This window comes from Tachypleus tridentatus, chromosome 12 (assembly GCF_004210375.1).
Source record: "Tachypleus tridentatus isolate NWPU-2018 chromosome 12, ASM421037v1, whole genome shotgun sequence".
Lineage (NCBI taxonomy): Eukaryota > Metazoa > Arthropoda > Merostomata > Xiphosura > Limulidae > Tachypleus > Tachypleus tridentatus.
The window spans coordinates 131,089,625-131,108,367 of NC_134836.1; the positions used below are offsets into that span (position 1 = coordinate 131,089,625).

The following is an 18,743-nucleotide window of genomic DNA, read 5'->3' on the forward strand; positions in this document are numbered from 1 at the left end:
TTAAGTAAAAACTTGGCTGAGTTTGTGACACATTTATTAAAAACACATCACTACAACATGCTCCAGAAGGGTCAGGACCAACTGGAAATCAGACAAGTTCACTGAACAAGAAAATGGATCTCTCAAACTAATCTTCCACTGAGGAAGAACTTACACCTTTTTGTTATTTTGAAAAAAACAAGAAATTTAAATTTGAAAATTATTATGACTATGTGGGAAACTGGAGACAATTCAGTTCTATAGTAACCTCTCACTTTAGTAAGGTTAAGTCAGTTCTACAGTAACTAAAGTGTAGTGCCACTTTAGTAAGGTTAAGTCAGTTCTATAGTAACTTGATGTGTAGTGCCACTTTAGTAAGGTTAACTCAGTTCTATAGTAACTTGATGTGTAGTGCCACTTTACGAAGGTTGAGTCAGTTCTATAGTAACTTGATGTATAGTGCCACTCTAGGAAAGTTGAGTCAGTTCTATACTAACTCAAGTGTAGTAGCACTTTAGGAAGGTTGAGTCAGTTCTATAGTAACTTGATGTGTAGTGCCACTCTAGGAAGGTTGAGTAAGTTCTATAGTAACTGAAGTGTAGTGCCACTTTAGGAAGGTTGAGTCAGTTCTATAGTGACTTGATGTGTAGTACCAGTTTAGGAAGGTTGAGTCAGTTCTATAGTAACTTGATGTATAGTGCCACTCTAGGAAAGTTGAGTCAGTTCTATACTAACTCAAGTGTAGTGCCACTCTAGGAAGGTTAAGTCAGTTCTATAGTAACTTGATGTGTAGTGCCACTTTACGAAGGTTGAGTCAGTTCTATAGTAACTTGATGTGTAGTGCCACTCTAGGAAGGTTGAGTAAGTTCTATGGTAACTGAAGTGTAGTGCCACTCTTTTAGAAAGTTGAGTCAGTTCTATAGTAACTGAAGTGTAGTACCACTTTAGGAAGGTTGAGTCAGTTCTATAGTGACTTGATGTGTAGTAGCACTTTAGGAAGGTTGAGTAAGTTCTATAGTGACTGAAGTGTAGTACCAGTTTAGGAAGGTTGAGTCAGTTCTATAGTAACTTGATGTATAGTGCCACTCTAGGAAAGTTGAGTCAGTTCTATACTAACTCAAGTGTAGTGCCACTCTAGGAAGGTTGAGTCAGTTCTATAGTAACTGATGTGTAGTGCCACTCTTTTGGAAAGTTGACTCAGTTCTATAGTTACTTGATGTGTAGTGCCATTCTAGGAAGGTTGAGTCAGTTCTATACTAACTGAAGTGTAGTAGCACTTTAGGAAGGTTGAGTCAGTTCTATACTAACTGAAGTGTAGTAGCACTTTGGGAAGGTTGAGTCAGTTCTATAGTGACTTGATGTGTAGTGCCACTCTAGGAAGGTTGAGTCAGTTCTATACTAACTGAAGTGTAGTTGCACTTTAGGAAGGTTGAGTCAGTTCTATAGTAACTTGATGTATAGTGTCACTCTAGGAAAGTTGAGTCAGTTCTATAGTGACTTGATGTGTAGTGCCACTCTAGGAAGGTTAAGTCAGTTCTATAGTAACTTGATGTATAGTGCCACTCTAGGAAAGTTGAGTCAGTTCTTTAGTAACTAATGTGTAGTGCCACTCTTTTGGAAAGTTGAGTCAGTTCTATAGTAACTGAAGTGTAGTACCACTTTAGGAAAGTTGACTCAGTTCTATGGTAACTTGAAATGTAGTACCACTATAGGAAAGTTGAGTCACTTCTATGGTAACTTGAAGTGTAGTACCACTATAGGAAAGTTGAGTCAGTTCTTTTATAGCTGAAGCGTAGTACCACTATAGGAAAGTTGAGTCAGTTCTATATTAACTTGAAGTGTAGTACCACTATAGGAAAGTTAAGTCGCTTCTATAGTAACTGAAGTGTAGTACTACTCTAGGAACGTTGAGTCAGTTCTTTTGTAGCTGAAGTGTAGTACTACTCTAGGAAGGTTGAGTCAGTTCTTTTGTAGCTGAGTATAGTGGCACTTTAGAAAGTTTGAGTCGCTTCTATAGTAACTGGTACTTTAACAGAAAGGACTGGATATGAGATATTACGTGTTTTCTCAGTTTAGAAACTTTGTATATTGACTTTCAAACATTCAGACAACTGTATTATCCAAACTTCTACAGAACTGGCTTGGGGAAACAAAAAGTAGTTTAATCTTATAAGATTATATGTCTTATCACAGTAGAAATCCTTTAAATATGAAAACCAACTTAATTTTGCATGACACAATCCAGAAAACTAAAAGACACAGTGTTCTGTGAAAGTCAGTATGATGGTTTAATAATGTTACTCACCTCAGCTTTCACGAGAATCTCCAACACTGAACCAAGTGTGTCATGAGATCTACACTTCACCACTCCTTCAAACCACTAGTAGGTAAAGTAAAAACAGAAAACACAATCACTAACAATTTAATTTAAAATATTGAACTCTGACACTTAGTGTCGTGCATTATATGCGATGCCATGTTTGTTCTTTATTATTACAATTAAAAAAAAAGAATTGTTGTAAACTGTCTGTTACAGTTTCTAGTGTGGAAAGAACTTGGCTATTATGTTTCACACACCTACTTTTGTGCAATTTGTGTTCCATGTGCTACCAACTATGAGAAATACTAAATATCAATAAAAATACATATTTATCTGCTGTACACACACAATTTATCTGCTTTCAAATAAAACATAACATTGCTTCCATATGCCACTTTTGTAAGAGAAAGTATCAGAACTTTGTTTAAAAGCATGTATAACTCAAGATAACATGTCTCTTTCTAGTAGAAAACACACCATATTAATACATAGAAACAATGACAATTAGAGAGAAAAAACCTTACTGTAAATAAACAAAAGCTAGTACAGAAGTAGATGTGACAAATATAAAACTTTAGTTGTGTACCTAATTTCGATGTTCTAATGCTTTAAGTTCTGTACCTGATTTCGATGTTCTAATGCTTTAAGTTCTGTACCTGATTTCGATGTTCTAATGCTTTTTTTACAGTTACATCAAGATTGTTGTAAGTTTTCTCAGCTGCAAGATTCTGAAACACAAGAAAGTAGCATTAGAAAACTGTTACTTTTACACCTACTAATGTCTTTACTCAAAGTTCTTCTATTAAAGTGGTGAAAGGAAAAACATATTACATAATTAAAAGGAAGGTTAATAAAATACACCCGATAAAGAAAGGTTAGTAAAAAGTTAAAATTAAATTTAGTAAAGTTCATAAAAGGAAATTAAGGTAAAACAAAACAAAGTTAAAAAAACCCATAAATATCATAAAACTAATGTTTACATCAAGTCTACAGTGGTATGAGATAAACTACAGAAATACAAGATGTAAAGAACTTTCTGTAACATAACTGTAATTATCATAACTCACCAGGAAGACTAACAGGTAAGTACAAAAACCACCGTTAGTCACCTAAAGTTGGCCTTACTAGTCCTGGTTCTGAGTTATTTGATGTTATAGCCATTTTCAGAAAGTAAAGTAATAAAAAGGTTTTAAAAGACATCTAGCAAAATTATAAATAATAACTCGCTAGGATGACTAACTGGTAGTTCAAACAGCAGTGTTAGTCACCTGAAGTTGACCTTTCCAGTCATGGTTTTGAGTCATTTAATGTTATGTCCAGTTTCAAATCATACTAGATGAACTGTGATTTTTAAAAGGGAACCACATTAAAAAGGTGTAGTGTATAAATAAAAAAACTGAAACGGTATTAGAAAGTTTAATGGTCTTTAAAAATCTAAAAACTTTACCCAGATGGACAGTGTCACCATCACCAATAACACTGTCTAATGTTATGGATAAACCTTGGGACAGAACATGTTTAAAATGGTGCTGTCGTTGAGAGTCATAACGACAGCAAGACAGTAAAATATGGCTTACAGTGATTTGAGTGTCACACAAACTACACACTGGTGCATCAGTTCCAGATTAAAATGTTGAGAACATCCAACAATGGTATTTGGTTGACCCTAGCCCGAGTGGACCAGCCAATTGACCAAAGTGGTGTGTTATGGTTGGACCCCTCAACCACCAGGATCCTCTCCTCCCATTCATGGTTTGCCATGCACAGCAAACATGTGGATGAATGTTTATATCACAGAGGATGTAAATTGAAAGAACAGAACCTTCCCTGGGAGGTTCTGTGATCACGTACAGGAATCCACACTGAGGGGAATCTCTTCTGTTCTAGAGAAAGTAAAATTGTCACCATAGTGACACTTTGACAGTGATTTCTTTTATATGTAATGTCACAATAACAAAATGACACAATTTTACAATGGTGACTGTCCTATGTCACAATAACAAAATGACACTGATAGTGTTTGCCATCATAATCACAGTAGGAATGCAACATTTTAATAAATGGAAGAGTCCAGTAGTAGATCTAGGATTTTGGAAAAGGGTGCAGTCATGTGGGTGGGAAACATACAATTTATACTCTTACATATAATAAGTTATCGGTCTGTAGCTAGAAGAGGCAGGAATCAATATACGTAAATTTGTTTTTAAATAAATGCACTTTAGAAAAATACAAAATTATGAAAGAGGGACAAAAGCACTCCCCTGAATCTGCTATTGGCACATTCACTCACTTATATGGACTATTTTGGTATTCAGTAAAAAATTCCCATTAAAAACACTTTTATTATCTCAACTTTTATAAGTACAATTCAGTATTTTTTGTTAAAATTAAAAATACTATAAAAGAACTATGAATGTGCATGTCAAGATTAATTACAAAATTAAAAATACTATAAAAGAACTATGAATGTGCATGTCAAGATTAATTACAAAATTAAAAATACTATAAAAGAACTATGAATGTGCATGTCAAGGTTAATGATAAAATTAAAAATACTATAAGAGAACTATGAATGTGCATGTCAAGGTTAATTATAAAATTAAAAATACTATAAGAGAACTATGAATGTGCATGTCAAGGTTAATGATAAAATTAAAAATACTATAAGAGAACTATGAATGTGCATGTCAAGGTTAATGATAAAATTAAAAATACTATAAGAGAACTATGAATGTGCATGTCAAGGTTAATTATAAAATTAAAAATACTATAAGAGAACTATGAATGTGCATGTCAAGGTTAATGATAAAATTAAAAATACTATGAACTATGAATGTGCATGTCAAGGTTAATGATAAAATTAAAAATACTATAAGAGAACTATGAATGTGCATGTCAAGGTTAATGATAAAATTAAAAATACTATAAGAGAACTATGAATGTGCATGTCAAGGTTAATGATAAAATTAAAAATACTATAAGAGAACTATGAATGTGCATGTGGTTAATGATAAAATTAAAAATATTATAAGAGAACTATGAATGTGCATGTCAAGGTTAATGATAAAATTAAAAATACTATAAGAGAACTATGAATGTGCATGTCAAGGTTAATGATAAAATTAAAAATACTATAAGAGAGCTATGAATGTGCATGTCAAGGTTAATGATAAAATTAAAAATAGTATAAGAGAACTATGAATGTGTATGTCAAGGTTAATGATAAAGTAAACTACATTTATTGTTCTTACAATAACATCGAACTTGGCATAAATATCGACGACTCTGCCGTGTTCGTTCACTACTGGCAGAGCCGATACTCTCCTCTCTATGAACTGGTTTAGTGCCACAATAACAGGAGTGTCTTCTCTGGCCTGGAAACAAACCATAATAATGACATCACTCTCGACATCACTGACCATAATAATGAATACCTTTTGTACAATGAAGAATAACATTTATTTTTATTTTACATTAAATGTGAAGCGTTTGTGTATTTAGAAGTTAAAAATATCACATTTTTAGCAAAAAAATTATTCATGTGAAGTTAATGTGAAAAATTAAACTAATTTACAACTGGATTAAAACTACAATATCCATGAGGGAATAGATTCCATTACAGATATTCTGAACAATGTATCATAAGAAAGCTTACTGCTGCTATGTTGGTGTAAGTTCCTATCTGCAGGTCTTGTAAGGTCTGGTTGAGATAACTTGGTTTTGGTAGCTCAGAAAACTAAAAGAAATGTAGAAATAGATTTGAAGATGATATAGAAAAGTGGTTTATACTTAAATATAGCTTATAACACTAGAACAATATTCTTCCACTGCAAAGTTGTTTGTTTTCTGATACTAATAATTTCACTTTAAAAAAAAAGTATGATTCATTTGTCATCAACCATTCACTAATGAAAAAACAGGTTTAGTGGGTTTGCAAGAAGTTGGGCCAACCAAGATTAACAACAACTAAAGTAATGTCATAGTACAAGCAAGGAATTAAAGGGAATTTGTTAGTGTACCGTCGCCTGTCCTTCCTCTGCTAGTGTACCATCACTTGTTCTTCCTCTACTAGTGTCCCGTCGCCTGTCCTTCCTCTGCTAGTGTACCATCACTTGTCCTTCCTCTGCTAGTGTACCATCACTTGTCCTTCATCTGCTAGTGTACCATCACTTTTCCTTCCTCTGTTAGTGTACCATCACTTTTCCTTCCTCTACTAGTGTACCATCACTTCTCCTTCCTCTGCTAGTGTACCATCACTTTTCCTTCCTCTGTTAGTGTACCATCACTTGACCTTCCTCTGCTAGTGTACCATCACTTGTCCTTCCTCTGCTAGTGTAACGTCACTTGTCCTTCCTCTGCTAGTGTACCGTCGCCTGTCCTTCCTCTGCTAGTGTACCGTCGCCTGTCCTTCCTCTGCTAGTGTACCGTCGCCTGTCCTTCCTCTGCTAGTGTACGGTCGCCTGTCCTTCCTCTGCTAGTGTGTGCTGGTCGCCTGTCCTTCCTCTGCTGTGTGTGCTGTTGCCTGTCCTTCCTCTGCTAGTGTGTGCCGTCGTCTGTCCTTCCTCTGCTAGTGTGTGCCGTCGCCTGTCCTTCCTCTCTTCTAGGTGTGCCGTCGCCTGTCCTTCCTCTCTGCTAGTGTTGTCTGTCGCCTGTCCTTCCTCTGCTAGTGTGCCGTCAGCCTGTCCTTCCTCTACTAGTGTGTGCCGTCACCTGTCCTTCCTCTGCTGGTGTACCATCACTTGTCCTTCCTCTACTAGTGTGTTATCATTTGTCCTTCCTCTGTTGGTGTAATTCTCACCTGTTTTCTTTCCTCTCTACTAGTGTAATTGTCATTGTCCTTCTCTGCTGGTGTGCGGTAATTGTCATTGTCCTTCCTCTGCTAGGTGTGCCATCACTTGTCCTTCCTCTGTTAGTGTAATTCACCTGTCCTTCCTCTGTTAGGTGTGCCCTCACCTGTCCTTCCTCTACTAGTGTAATTCACACCTGTCCTTCCTCTACTAGTGTAATCACACCTGTCCTTCCTCTGCTGCTAGTGTACCGTCACCTGTTCTTCCTCTGTTGTTAGTGTACCGTCACCTGTCCTTCCTCTGTTAGTGTACCGTCGCCTGTCCTTCCTCTACTAGTGTACCCTCACCTGTCCTTCCTCTGCTAGTGTACCCTCACCTGTCCTTCCTCTGCTAGTGTACCCTCACCTGTCCTTCCTCTACTAGTGTACTGTTGCCTGTCCTTCCTCTGTTAGTGTACCATCGCCTGTCCTTCCTCTGCTAGTGTACCGTCGCCTGTCCTTCCTCTGTTAGTGTACCCTCACTTGTCCTTCCTCTGCTAGTGTACCCTCACTTGTCCTTCCTCTGTTAATGTAGTGTCCTGTCATCTGTCCTTCTGCTGTTAGTATAGTGTCATCTGTTTTTCAATTGTTAGAGTACCATCATAATTTCAATTTCAATCTACTTATTCAGAAAAGATGAGTAGGACCTGAACAATACAATAATAATAATATTCTAAGTTACAATCTACTCGGTCAGTTTATGCAGAGAAAATGACTAGAACCTGAACCATACAATAATAATAATAGTTTTAGTTACAATCTACTACTAGGTCAGTTTATTCAGAGAAGGTGAGTAGGACCTGAACCATACAATAGTAATAATATTCTAAGTTAAAATCTACTCGATCAATTTATGCAGAGAAAATGACTAGAACCTGAACAATACAATATTAATAATAATTTAAGTTATAATCTACTCAGTTAGTTTATTCAGAGAAGATGAGTAGGAACTGAACCACACAATAATAATAATAGTTTAAGTTAAAATCTACTGGGTCAGTTTATTTCTATTAATTACAGTAACAAGTTTACATATATTACTGTTATTTTTTCAATGCATCACAAGAAAAACATACATATCTGTATTTGCTGATGTAAAAAAAAAGTGACTTGTTTGTAATAACATAAACTTCGTATGTTTCAGAACTGTAAACCTTATCTTGTAATAACATACTCTTCGTATGTTTCAGAACTGTAAACCTTATCTTGTAATAACATAAACTTCGTATGTTTCAGAACTGTAAACCTTATCTTGTAATAACATAAACTGTAAATCTGAATTCTCAAACTTTCTTCTTTATACTTTCTAGTTGATCTTGTTAATGATGTCCTACATTTAGGCCTAAAACCAAGATTTATAGAAAAACCTAAGTTACCTGAGTAACTGGGTCACTGTCAGTTAATTTCAGCATGAACTACTCCATCTGTTTAATCATGTTTGATCACAGTAATGAATCTAAAAAACTTACATAAAGAAATAGAAACTTGAGTATCCTCTTGTGAGTAAGGATGTACAACACATTTCTTGACTGAGGGTCAATTACTGGCAGTCGATGAATCTTATACTGAATCAGCTTCTTAATAGCTTCATACAGACTGTGCGGGTGAATTTAATTAGTTACATCACGAGGATAAAACACACTGTTAAAAGAAACTTTTGATTTTAAAATGTTTCTGTTCTCAATAATATTTAATGTCTACCAGAATGACCGTTACTTTGTTTATTAAGAATTATAACAGACTGTACAATATGTATATGTCTTATGTTTTTATATCATGGAAATTTTAATAAACTGAACAATACTAAGAAAAGTTAGAAAAACTCGTGAATCCAACCGTTAATCTTTAACAAACTCCCTAATACAACTGTTAATGTTCAACTAACTCCCTAATACAACCGTTAATGTTCAACTAACTCCCGAATCCAACCGTTAATGTTCAACTAACTCTAGAATACAACAGTTAATGTTCAACTAACTCCCTAATACAACTGTTAATGTTCAACTAACTCTGGAATCCAACTGTTATTGTTCAACTAACTCTGGAATCCAACTGTTATTGTTCAACTAACTCTGGAATGCAACCGTTAATGTTCAACTAACTCTAGAATCCAACTGTTAATGTTCAACTAACTCTGGAATACAACTGTTAATGTTCAACTAACTCCCTAATACAACTGTTAATGTTCAACTACCTCTGGAATCCAACTGTTAATGTTCAACTAACTCTGGTATACAACTGTTAATGTTCAACTAACTCTGGAATACAACTGTTAATGCTCAACTAACTCCCTAATACAACTGTTAATGTTCAACTAACTCTGGAAATCAACTGTTAATGTTCAACTAACTCTGGAAATCAACTGTTAATGTTCAACTAACTCTGGAATACAACCGTTAATGTTCAACTAACTCTGGAATCCAACTGTTAATGTTCAACTTACTCTGGAATACAACTGTTAATGTTCAACTAACTCCCTAATACAACTGTTAATGTTCAACTAACTCTGGAATCCAACTGTTAATGTTCAACTAACTCTGGAATCCAACCGTTAATGTTCAACTAACTCTGGAATCCAACCGTTAATGTTCAACTAACTCTGGAATCTAACTGTTAATGTTCAACTATCTCTGGAATCCAACTGTTAATGTTCAACTAACTTTGGAATACAACCGTTAATGTTCAACTAACTCTGGAATACAACTGTTAATGTTCAACTAACTCTGGAATACAACTGTTAATGTTCAACTCACTCCCTAATACAACTGTTAATGTTCAACTAACTCTGGAATACAACCGTCAATGTTCAACTAACTCTGGAATACAACTGTTAATGTTCAACTAACTCTGGAATACAACTGTTAATCTTCAACTAACTCCCTAATACAACTGTTAATGTTCAACTAACTCTGGAATCCAACTGTTAATGTCCAACTAACTCTGGAATCCAACTGTTAATGTTTAACTAACTCTGGAATACAACCGTTAATGTTCAACTAACTCTGGAATACAACTGTTAATGTTCAAGTAACTTTGGAATACAACTGTTAATGTTCAACTAACTCTGGAATCCAACTGTTATTGTTCAACTAACTCTGGAATGCAACCGTTAATGTTCAACTAACTCTAGAATCCAACTGTTAATGTTCAACTAACTCTGGAATACAACTGTTAATGTTCAACTAACTCTGGAATACAACTGTTAATGTTTAACTAACTCTGGAATACAACTGTTAATGTTCAACTAACTCCCTAATACAACTGTTAATGTTCAACTAACTCTGGAATCCAACTGTTAATGTCCAACTAACTCCGGAATACAACTGTTAATGTTCAACTAACTCTGGAATACATCCGTTAATGTTCAACTAACTCTGGAATACAACTGTTAATGTTCAACTAACTCTGGAATACAACTGTTAATGTTCAACTAACTCCGGAATACAACTGTTAATGTTCAACTAACTCCGGAATACAACTGTTAATGTTCAACTAACTCCGGAATACAACTGTTAATGTTTAACTAACTCTGGAATACAACTGTTAATGTTCAAGTAACTTTGGAATACAACTGTTAATGTTCAACTAACACCCTAATACAACTGTTAATGTTCAACTAACTCTGGAATACAACTGTTAATGTTCAACTAACTCTGGAATACAACTGTTAATGTTCAACTAACTCTGGAATACAACTGTTAATGTTTAACTAACTCTGGAATACAACTGTTAATGTTCAAGTAACTTTGGAATACAACTGTTAATGTTCAACTAACTCTGGAATACAACTGTTAATGTTCAACTAACTCTGGAATACAACTGTTAATGTTCAACTAACTCTGGAATAAAACCGTTAATGTTCAACTAACTCTAGAATACAACTATTAATGTTCAAGTAACTTTGGAATACAACTATTAATGTTCAACTAACTCCGGAATACAACTGTTATTGTTAAACTAACTCTGGAATACAACTGTTAATGTTCAACTTACTCTGAAATACAACTGTTAATGTTCAACTAACTCCCTAATACAACTGTTAATGTTCAACTAACTCTGGAATCCAACTGTTAATGTTCAACTAACTCTGGAATACAACCGTTAATGTTCAACTAACTCTGGAATCCAACCGTTAATGTTCAACTAACTCTGGAATCCAACTGTTAATGTTCAACTAACTCTGGAATCCAACTGTTAATGTTCAACTAACTCTGGAATCCAACTGTTAATGTTCAACTAACTCCCTAATACAACTGTTAATGTTCAACTAACTCCCTAATACAACTGTTAATGTTCAACTAACTCTGGAATCCAACTATTAATGTTCAACTAACTCTGGAATACAACCGTTAATGTTCAACTAACTCTGGAATACAACCGTTAATGTTCAACTAACTCTGGAATCCAACTGTTAATGTTCAACTAACTCTGGAATACAACTGTTAATGTTCAACTAACTCCCTAATACAACTGTTAATGTTCAACTAACTCTGGAATCCAACTGTTAATGTTCAACTAACTCCGGAATACAACTGTTAATGTTCAACTAACTCTGGAATACATCCGTTAATGTTCAACTAACTCTGGAATACAACTGTTAATGTTCAACTAACTCTGGAATACAACTGTTAATGTTCAACTAACTCCGGAATACAACTGTTAATGTTCAACTAACTCTGGAATACAACTGTTAATGTTCAAGTAACTTTGGAATACAACTGTTAATGTTCAACTAACTCTGGAATACAACTGTTAATGTTCAACTAACTCTGGAATACAACTGTTAATGTTCAACTAACTCTGGAATAAAACCGTTAATGTTCAACTAACTCTAGAATACAAGTGTTAATGTTCAAGTAACTTTGGAATACAACTATTAATGTTCAACTAACTCCGGAATACAACTATTAATGTTTAACAAATGTTTAAGAAGGCTAATAATCTTAATACACAAGCACATTTAAAACACACCAATAAAAAACTGTTAAAAATATACAAACCTTTCATTTGGTCCAATACTGACAAATTCTTTTATCTTGTCTTTCAACATACCTACAAATACACACCATAAGTGAAGTCTGAATAGTTAGAACATCACACTTCATTATTCACTAAAGAACAACATAATTAATCAAAATGTAAATAATATACAATTACATGAGAAACATTTGGTTTTAATAAATGGCCAGTAAATAAGTGTATTACATTGCTTTCTTATATATTCACATCATAATATGACAGATAAATAAACAATAAACATGTCACAATTTGTTCTCTATAGTTTACACTTAGTTGTGTACTTGTTTAGTTTTAGTTTCCTTCTTTTTATAAACAATGACTCTTTCTCTGTTAGTTTTGTTTTCATAAACTACAAAACTTAACATTTTTTTATATGTAAGCTTAATGTCAAGTATTTTCTGAAAGGTAACACCTTCAGAATCACTATGGCTGTGGATTTGATAATTTAAAGTTCTGTCACTAGATATTTATAAAAACAATACTTTCTTCTCCAGGTGTATAGATATTTATAAAAACAATACTTTCTTCTCCAGGTGTATAGATATTTATAAAAACAATACTTTCTTCTCCAGGTGTATGGATATTTATAAAAACAATACTTTCTTCTCCAGGTGTATAGATATTTATAAAAACAATACTTTCTTCTCCGGGTGTATGGATATTTATAAAAACAATACTTTCTTCTCCAGGTGTATAGATATTTATAAAACAATACTTTCTTCTCCAGGTGTATAGATATTTATAAAACAATACTTTCTTCTCCAGGTGTATAGATATTTATAAAAACAATACTTTCTTCTCCAGGTGTATAGATATTTATAAAAACAATACTTTCTTCTCCAGGTGTATAGATATTTATAAAAACAATACTTTCTTCTCCAGGTGTATGGATATTTATAAAAACAATACTTTCTTCTCCAGGTGTATGGATATTTATAAAAACAATACTTTCTTCTCCAGGTGTATAGATATTTATAAAAACAATACTTTCTTCTCCAGGTGTATAGATATTTATAAAAACAATACTTTCTTCTCCAGGTGTATAGATATTTATAAAAACAATACTTTCTTCTCCAGATGTAGAGCTGCTGTTCCTCTAATTCCTCCATCCTAACCTGTCATAAATAAAATATTTTATTTACTTACTAAATAATCTTTCAATTTAATTAATAACAAGAACAAAATGTGTTTCAAATACAACAAATGTTATTTCAGAAATAAAATACAAATTTGTCCATAATTTCAAAAGTGCAACATGTTGGTTCGTGACGTAGCACCACCATTTAATATTAATTTTAATGGAAAAACAATTATTAACAATAACAGAAGTTTGAAATACAGAAAAGAACAATATTTCTACAAATTAAACAAAAATACACATCACCATAAAATCAATGAAATGTCTGACACAGTTAGGAAACTTAAATAATTATATGTTACAGCTGATCAGCCCACTTACCAAGGGGGATTTATAGTATGTTCTGAGGATATGAATGAAATCTGTGATTGTTAACAACCCTAAAAACAGAAAGAATATTAAACTTCAATAAAACAATACACTGGTCTATATACTGACGAAGGTATATATAAGTGTAATGAAATGCATTACGTCTTTTAAATGAATACAACAAGTCAAAATAAGTTGAGAATAACTAGATATTGATATGTTTCCATAAAGTACAATATTACAAGTCAACTGGTGTACTTCAAAAAGAAAATGTCATATAGTGTTATACATGTCGACAACTGTAGTGCAAAAAGAAAATATGATAGTGTTATACATGTCGACAACTGTAGTGCAAAAAGAAAATATGATAGTGTTATACAAGTCCACAGTTCTGGTTCAAAAAGAAAATACGATAGTGTTATACAAGTTAACTGGTGTAATTCAAAAAGAAAATATTATATAGTGTTACACAAGTTGACTGATGTAATTCAAAAAGAAAATGTTATATAGTGTTACACAAGTTGACTGGTGTAATTCAAAAAGAAAATGTTAGATAGTGTTACACAAGTTGACTGGTGTAATTCAAAAAGAAAATGTTATATAGTGTTACACAAGTTGACTGGTGTAATATAAAAGAAAATATTATATAGTTTTACACAAGTTGACTGGTGTAATTCAAAAAGAAAATGTTATGTAGTGTTACACAAGTTGACTGGTGTAATTCAAAAAGAAAATGTTATATAGTGTTACACAAGTTGACTGGTGTAATTCAAAAAGAAAATGTTATATAGTGTTACACAAGTTGACTGGTGTAATTCAAAAATAAAATGTTATATAGTGTTATACAAGTTGACTGGTGTAATTCAAAAAGAAAATGTTATATGGTGTTACACAAGTTGACTGGTGCAATTCAAAAAGAAAATGTTATATGGTGTTACACAAGTTGACTGGTGCAATTCAAAAAGAAAATGTTATATAGTGTTACACAAGTTGACTGGTGTAATTCAAAAAGAAAATGTTATATGGTGTTACACAAGTTGACTGGTGTAATTCAAAAAGAAAATGTTATATAGTGTTATACAAGTTGACTGGTGTAGTTCAAAAAGAAAATGTTATATAGTTTTATACAAGTTGACTGGCAAGTCTAACCTTCACATTGTCATACGATATTTTTAATACTCCTGTCTTTATATGACTTCCCTGGTCTTAAACTGCTAGGAGTAAGAAGCTTCTACTCTAATCTGCACAAGTGTATTCTGTATCAAGTTTAGTAATCTCTCCTGTCCTGACTGTACTACACTTACAAATAAGCACAGAGATTTTCTGCAACATATAAGATGTCATTTGTTTCTTATAATACAGTTTTAAAGGTATTTGTAGAAATGACATTTCTCTACATATAAATATTTTTATCTTGCTTCTTTAGACAATTAATATTCTATAAATCCATAAACTTACCCACAAATTCTTGTCTGTTGCTGTCCCAAAGTGGTGCAGCCCGGACTCCTACAAATAATGTTATATGGTTCACTTATTTTTATAACTAATGAAAAATAATTTACGATTTTTTAATTAATCAAAATATATTAAACTACAGGAGCTTTAGAGTTTGCTAAGCTTATTAAATTATAGATTGTTTAGGTTAACGTAATGCTGTATATATTCGTATATATAAACTATAAATTGTTCAGGTTAACGTAATGCTATATATATATATAAATTATAGGCTGTTCAGGCTAACATAACGTTGCATGTATATATTTAAATTATAGATTATTTAGGCTAACGTAATGCTACATATATATTTGCATTATAGATTGTTTAGGCTAACGTAATGCTACATATATATTTAAATTATAGATTGTTTAGGTTAACGTAATGCTACATATATATTTAAATTATAGATTGTTTAGGTTGACGTAATGCTACATATATATTTAAATTATAGATTGTTTAGGCTAACGTAATGCTACATATATATTTAAATTATAGATTGTTTAGGTTAACGTAATGCTACATATATATTTAAATTATAGATTGTTTAGGTTGACGTAATGCTACATATATATTTAAATTATAGATTGTTTAGGCTAACGTAATGCTACATATATATTTAAATTATAGATTGTTTAGGCTAACGTAATGCTACATATATATTTAAATTATAGATTGTTTAGGTTAACGTAATGCTACATATATATTTAAATTATAGATTGTTTAGGTTAACTAATGCTACATATATATTTAAATTATAGATTGTTTAGGTTAACGTAATGCTACATATATATTTAAATTATAGATTGTTTAGGTTAACGTAATGCTACATATATTTTTAAATTATAGATTGTTTAGGCTAACGTAATGCTACATATATATTTAAATTATAGATTGTTTAGGCTAACGTAATGCTACATATATATTTAAATTATAGATTGTTTAGGTTAACGTAATGCTACATATATATTTAAATTATAGATTGTTTAGGCTAACGTAATGCTACATATATATTTAAATTATAGATTGTTTAGGCTAACGTAATGCTACATATATATTTAAATTATAGATTGTTTAGGCTAACGTAATGCTACATATATATTTAAATTATAGATTGTTTAGGCTAACGTAATGCTACATATATATTTAAATTATAGATTGTTTAGGTTAACTAATGCTACATATATATTTAAATTATAGATTGTTTAGGTTAACGTAATGCTACATATATATTTAAATTATAGATTGTTTAGGTTAACGTAATGCTACATATATATTTAAATTATAGATTGTTTAGGCTAACGTAATGCTACATATATATTTAAATTATAGATTGTTTAGGCTAACGTAATGCTACATATATATTTAAATTATAGATTGTTTAGGTTAACTAATGCTACATATATATTTAAATTATAGATTGTTTAAGTTAACGTAATGCTACATATATATTTAAATTATAGATTGTTTAGGTTAACGTAATGCTACATATATATTTAAATTATGGATTGTTTAGGTTAACGTAATGCTACATATATTTTTATATTATAGATTGTTTAGGCTAACGTAATGTTACATATATATTTAAATTATAGATTGTTTAGGCTAACGTAAGCTACATATATATTTAAATTATAGATTGTTCAGGTTAACGTAATTCTACATATATATTTAAATTATAGATTGTTCAGGTTAACGTAATGCTACATATATATTTAAATTATAGATTGTTTAGGCTAACGTAATGCTACATACATTTTTAAATTATAGATTGTTTAGGCTAACGTAATGCTACATATATATTTAAATTATAGATTGTTTAGGCTAACGTAATGCTACATATATATTTAAATTATGGATTGTTTAACTAATGCTACATATATATTTAAATTATAGATTGTTTAGATTAACGTAATGCTACATATATATTTAAATTATGGATTGTTTAGGTTAACGTAATGCTACATATATTTTTAAATTATAGATTGTTTAGGCTAACGTAATGTTACATATATATTTAAATTATAGATTGTTTAGGCTAACGTAAGCTACATATATATTTAAATTATAGATTGTTCAGGTTAACATATATATATTTTAAATTATAGATTGTTCAGGTTAACGTAATGCTACATATATATTTAAATTATAGATTGTTTAGGTTAACGTAATGCTACATATATATTTAAATTATAGATTGTTTAGGCTAACGTAATGCTACATACATTTTTAAATTATAGATTGTTTAGGCTAACGTAATGCTACATATATATTTAAATTATAGATTGTTTAGGCTAACGTAATGCTACATATATATTTAAATTATGGATTGTTTAACTAATGCTACATATATATTTAAATTATAGATTGTTTAGGTTAACGTAATGCTACATATATATTTAAATTATAGATTGTTTAAGCTAACGTAATGCTACATATATATTTAAATTATAGATTGTTTAGGCTAACGTAATGCTACATATATATTTAAATTATAGATTGTTTAGGTTAACTAATGCTACATATATATTTAAATTATATTGTTTAGGTTAACGTAATGCTACATATATTTTTAAATTATAGATTGTTTAGGCTAACGTAATGCTACATATATATTTAAATTATAGATTGTTTAGGCTAACGTAATGCTACATATATATTTAAATTATAGATTGTTTAGGTTAACTAATGCTACATATATATTTAAATTATAGATTGTTTAGGCTAACGTAATGCTACATATATATTTAAATTATAGATTGTTTAGGTTAACGTAATGCTACATATATATTTAAATCATGGATTGTTTAGGTTAACGTGATGCTACATATATATATTTAAATTATGGATTGTTTAGGCTAACGTAATGCTACATATATATTTAAATTATAGATGGTTTAGGTTAACTAATGCTACATATATATTTAAATTATAGATTGTTTAGGTTAACGTAATGCTACATATATATTTAAATTATAGATTGTTTAGGTTCACGTAATGCTACATATATATTTAAATTATAGATTATTTAGGCTAACGTAATGCTACATATATATTTAAATTATAGATTGTTTAGGTTAACTAATGCTACATATATATTTAAATTACATTATGTAACAAACGTTTTACTTTTCGTGTTTTCTGGACAGAAAGTGTTATTTCCCAATTGCTTATGCCTAAACTAAATGAAAAAGACCTATTTTACTTTTCAAACTTTGCTTTTGTGACCTGGGTAATGAAATTTTCAAATTTACTCATTTTCCAGAACATTCCAGGTAGATTCAGTGCTGAGTAGCTGATAGAGAATTTTCTCAAACTTACAAGAATTTTCAAAAACTTTCTAGAATGTTGTAGAACTTTCAAACATTTTCTAGAATTTTGTAAAATTTACAAAAATTTTCAAGAACCTTTTAGAATTTTCTAGAACTTTCCATAGTAATATATATACAGGGGCTCACCACTCACCACTTCAGTTTAGTTCTAGCTGCCTAAGTGAACACATAGATCTTGATGCAATCTGCTATGTATGTGGCCAATTTATCAAGACAAGAGTGAAAAATTACTCTGTGACAGCATCTGCTAAAATGTGTGAAGCCTACAAGGTATATTTTGGCATGGCTGTCAGGGATCAAGACAAACTCTGGGCACCTCATTGTACC

General features: G+C 31.4%; 1 protein-coding gene across 3 annotated transcripts in view; it reads right to left on the reverse strand.

The window, feature by feature from the left end:
* LOC143234710 (5'-AMP-activated protein kinase subunit gamma-1-like) overlaps positions 1 to 18,743 on the reverse strand; it is an 83,566-nt gene that overhangs the window by 11,984 nt on the left and 52,839 nt on the right. For 2 of the 3 annotated variants that reach the window (XM_076472269.1, XM_076472270.1), the window contains exons 6-14: positions 15,049 to 15,096; positions 13,603 to 13,661; positions 13,212 to 13,258; positions 12,125 to 12,175; positions 8,594 to 8,720; positions 5,955 to 6,035; positions 5,551 to 5,673; positions 2,956 to 3,027; positions 2,285 to 2,359 (exon numbers count right to left, since the gene is read on the reverse strand). In XM_076472269.1, the coding sequence (XP_076328384.1) occupies positions 2,285 to 2,359; positions 2,956 to 3,027; positions 5,551 to 5,673; positions 5,955 to 6,035; positions 8,594 to 8,720; positions 12,125 to 12,175; positions 13,212 to 13,258; positions 13,603 to 13,661; positions 15,049 to 15,096 (683 nt within the window). The remainder of the gene's footprint in view (positions 1 to 2,284; positions 2,360 to 2,955; positions 3,028 to 5,550; positions 5,674 to 5,954; positions 6,036 to 8,593; positions 8,721 to 12,124; positions 12,176 to 13,211; positions 13,259 to 13,602; positions 13,662 to 15,048; positions 15,097 to 18,743) is intronic. The other variant, XM_076472271.1, reaches the window with a different exon arrangement.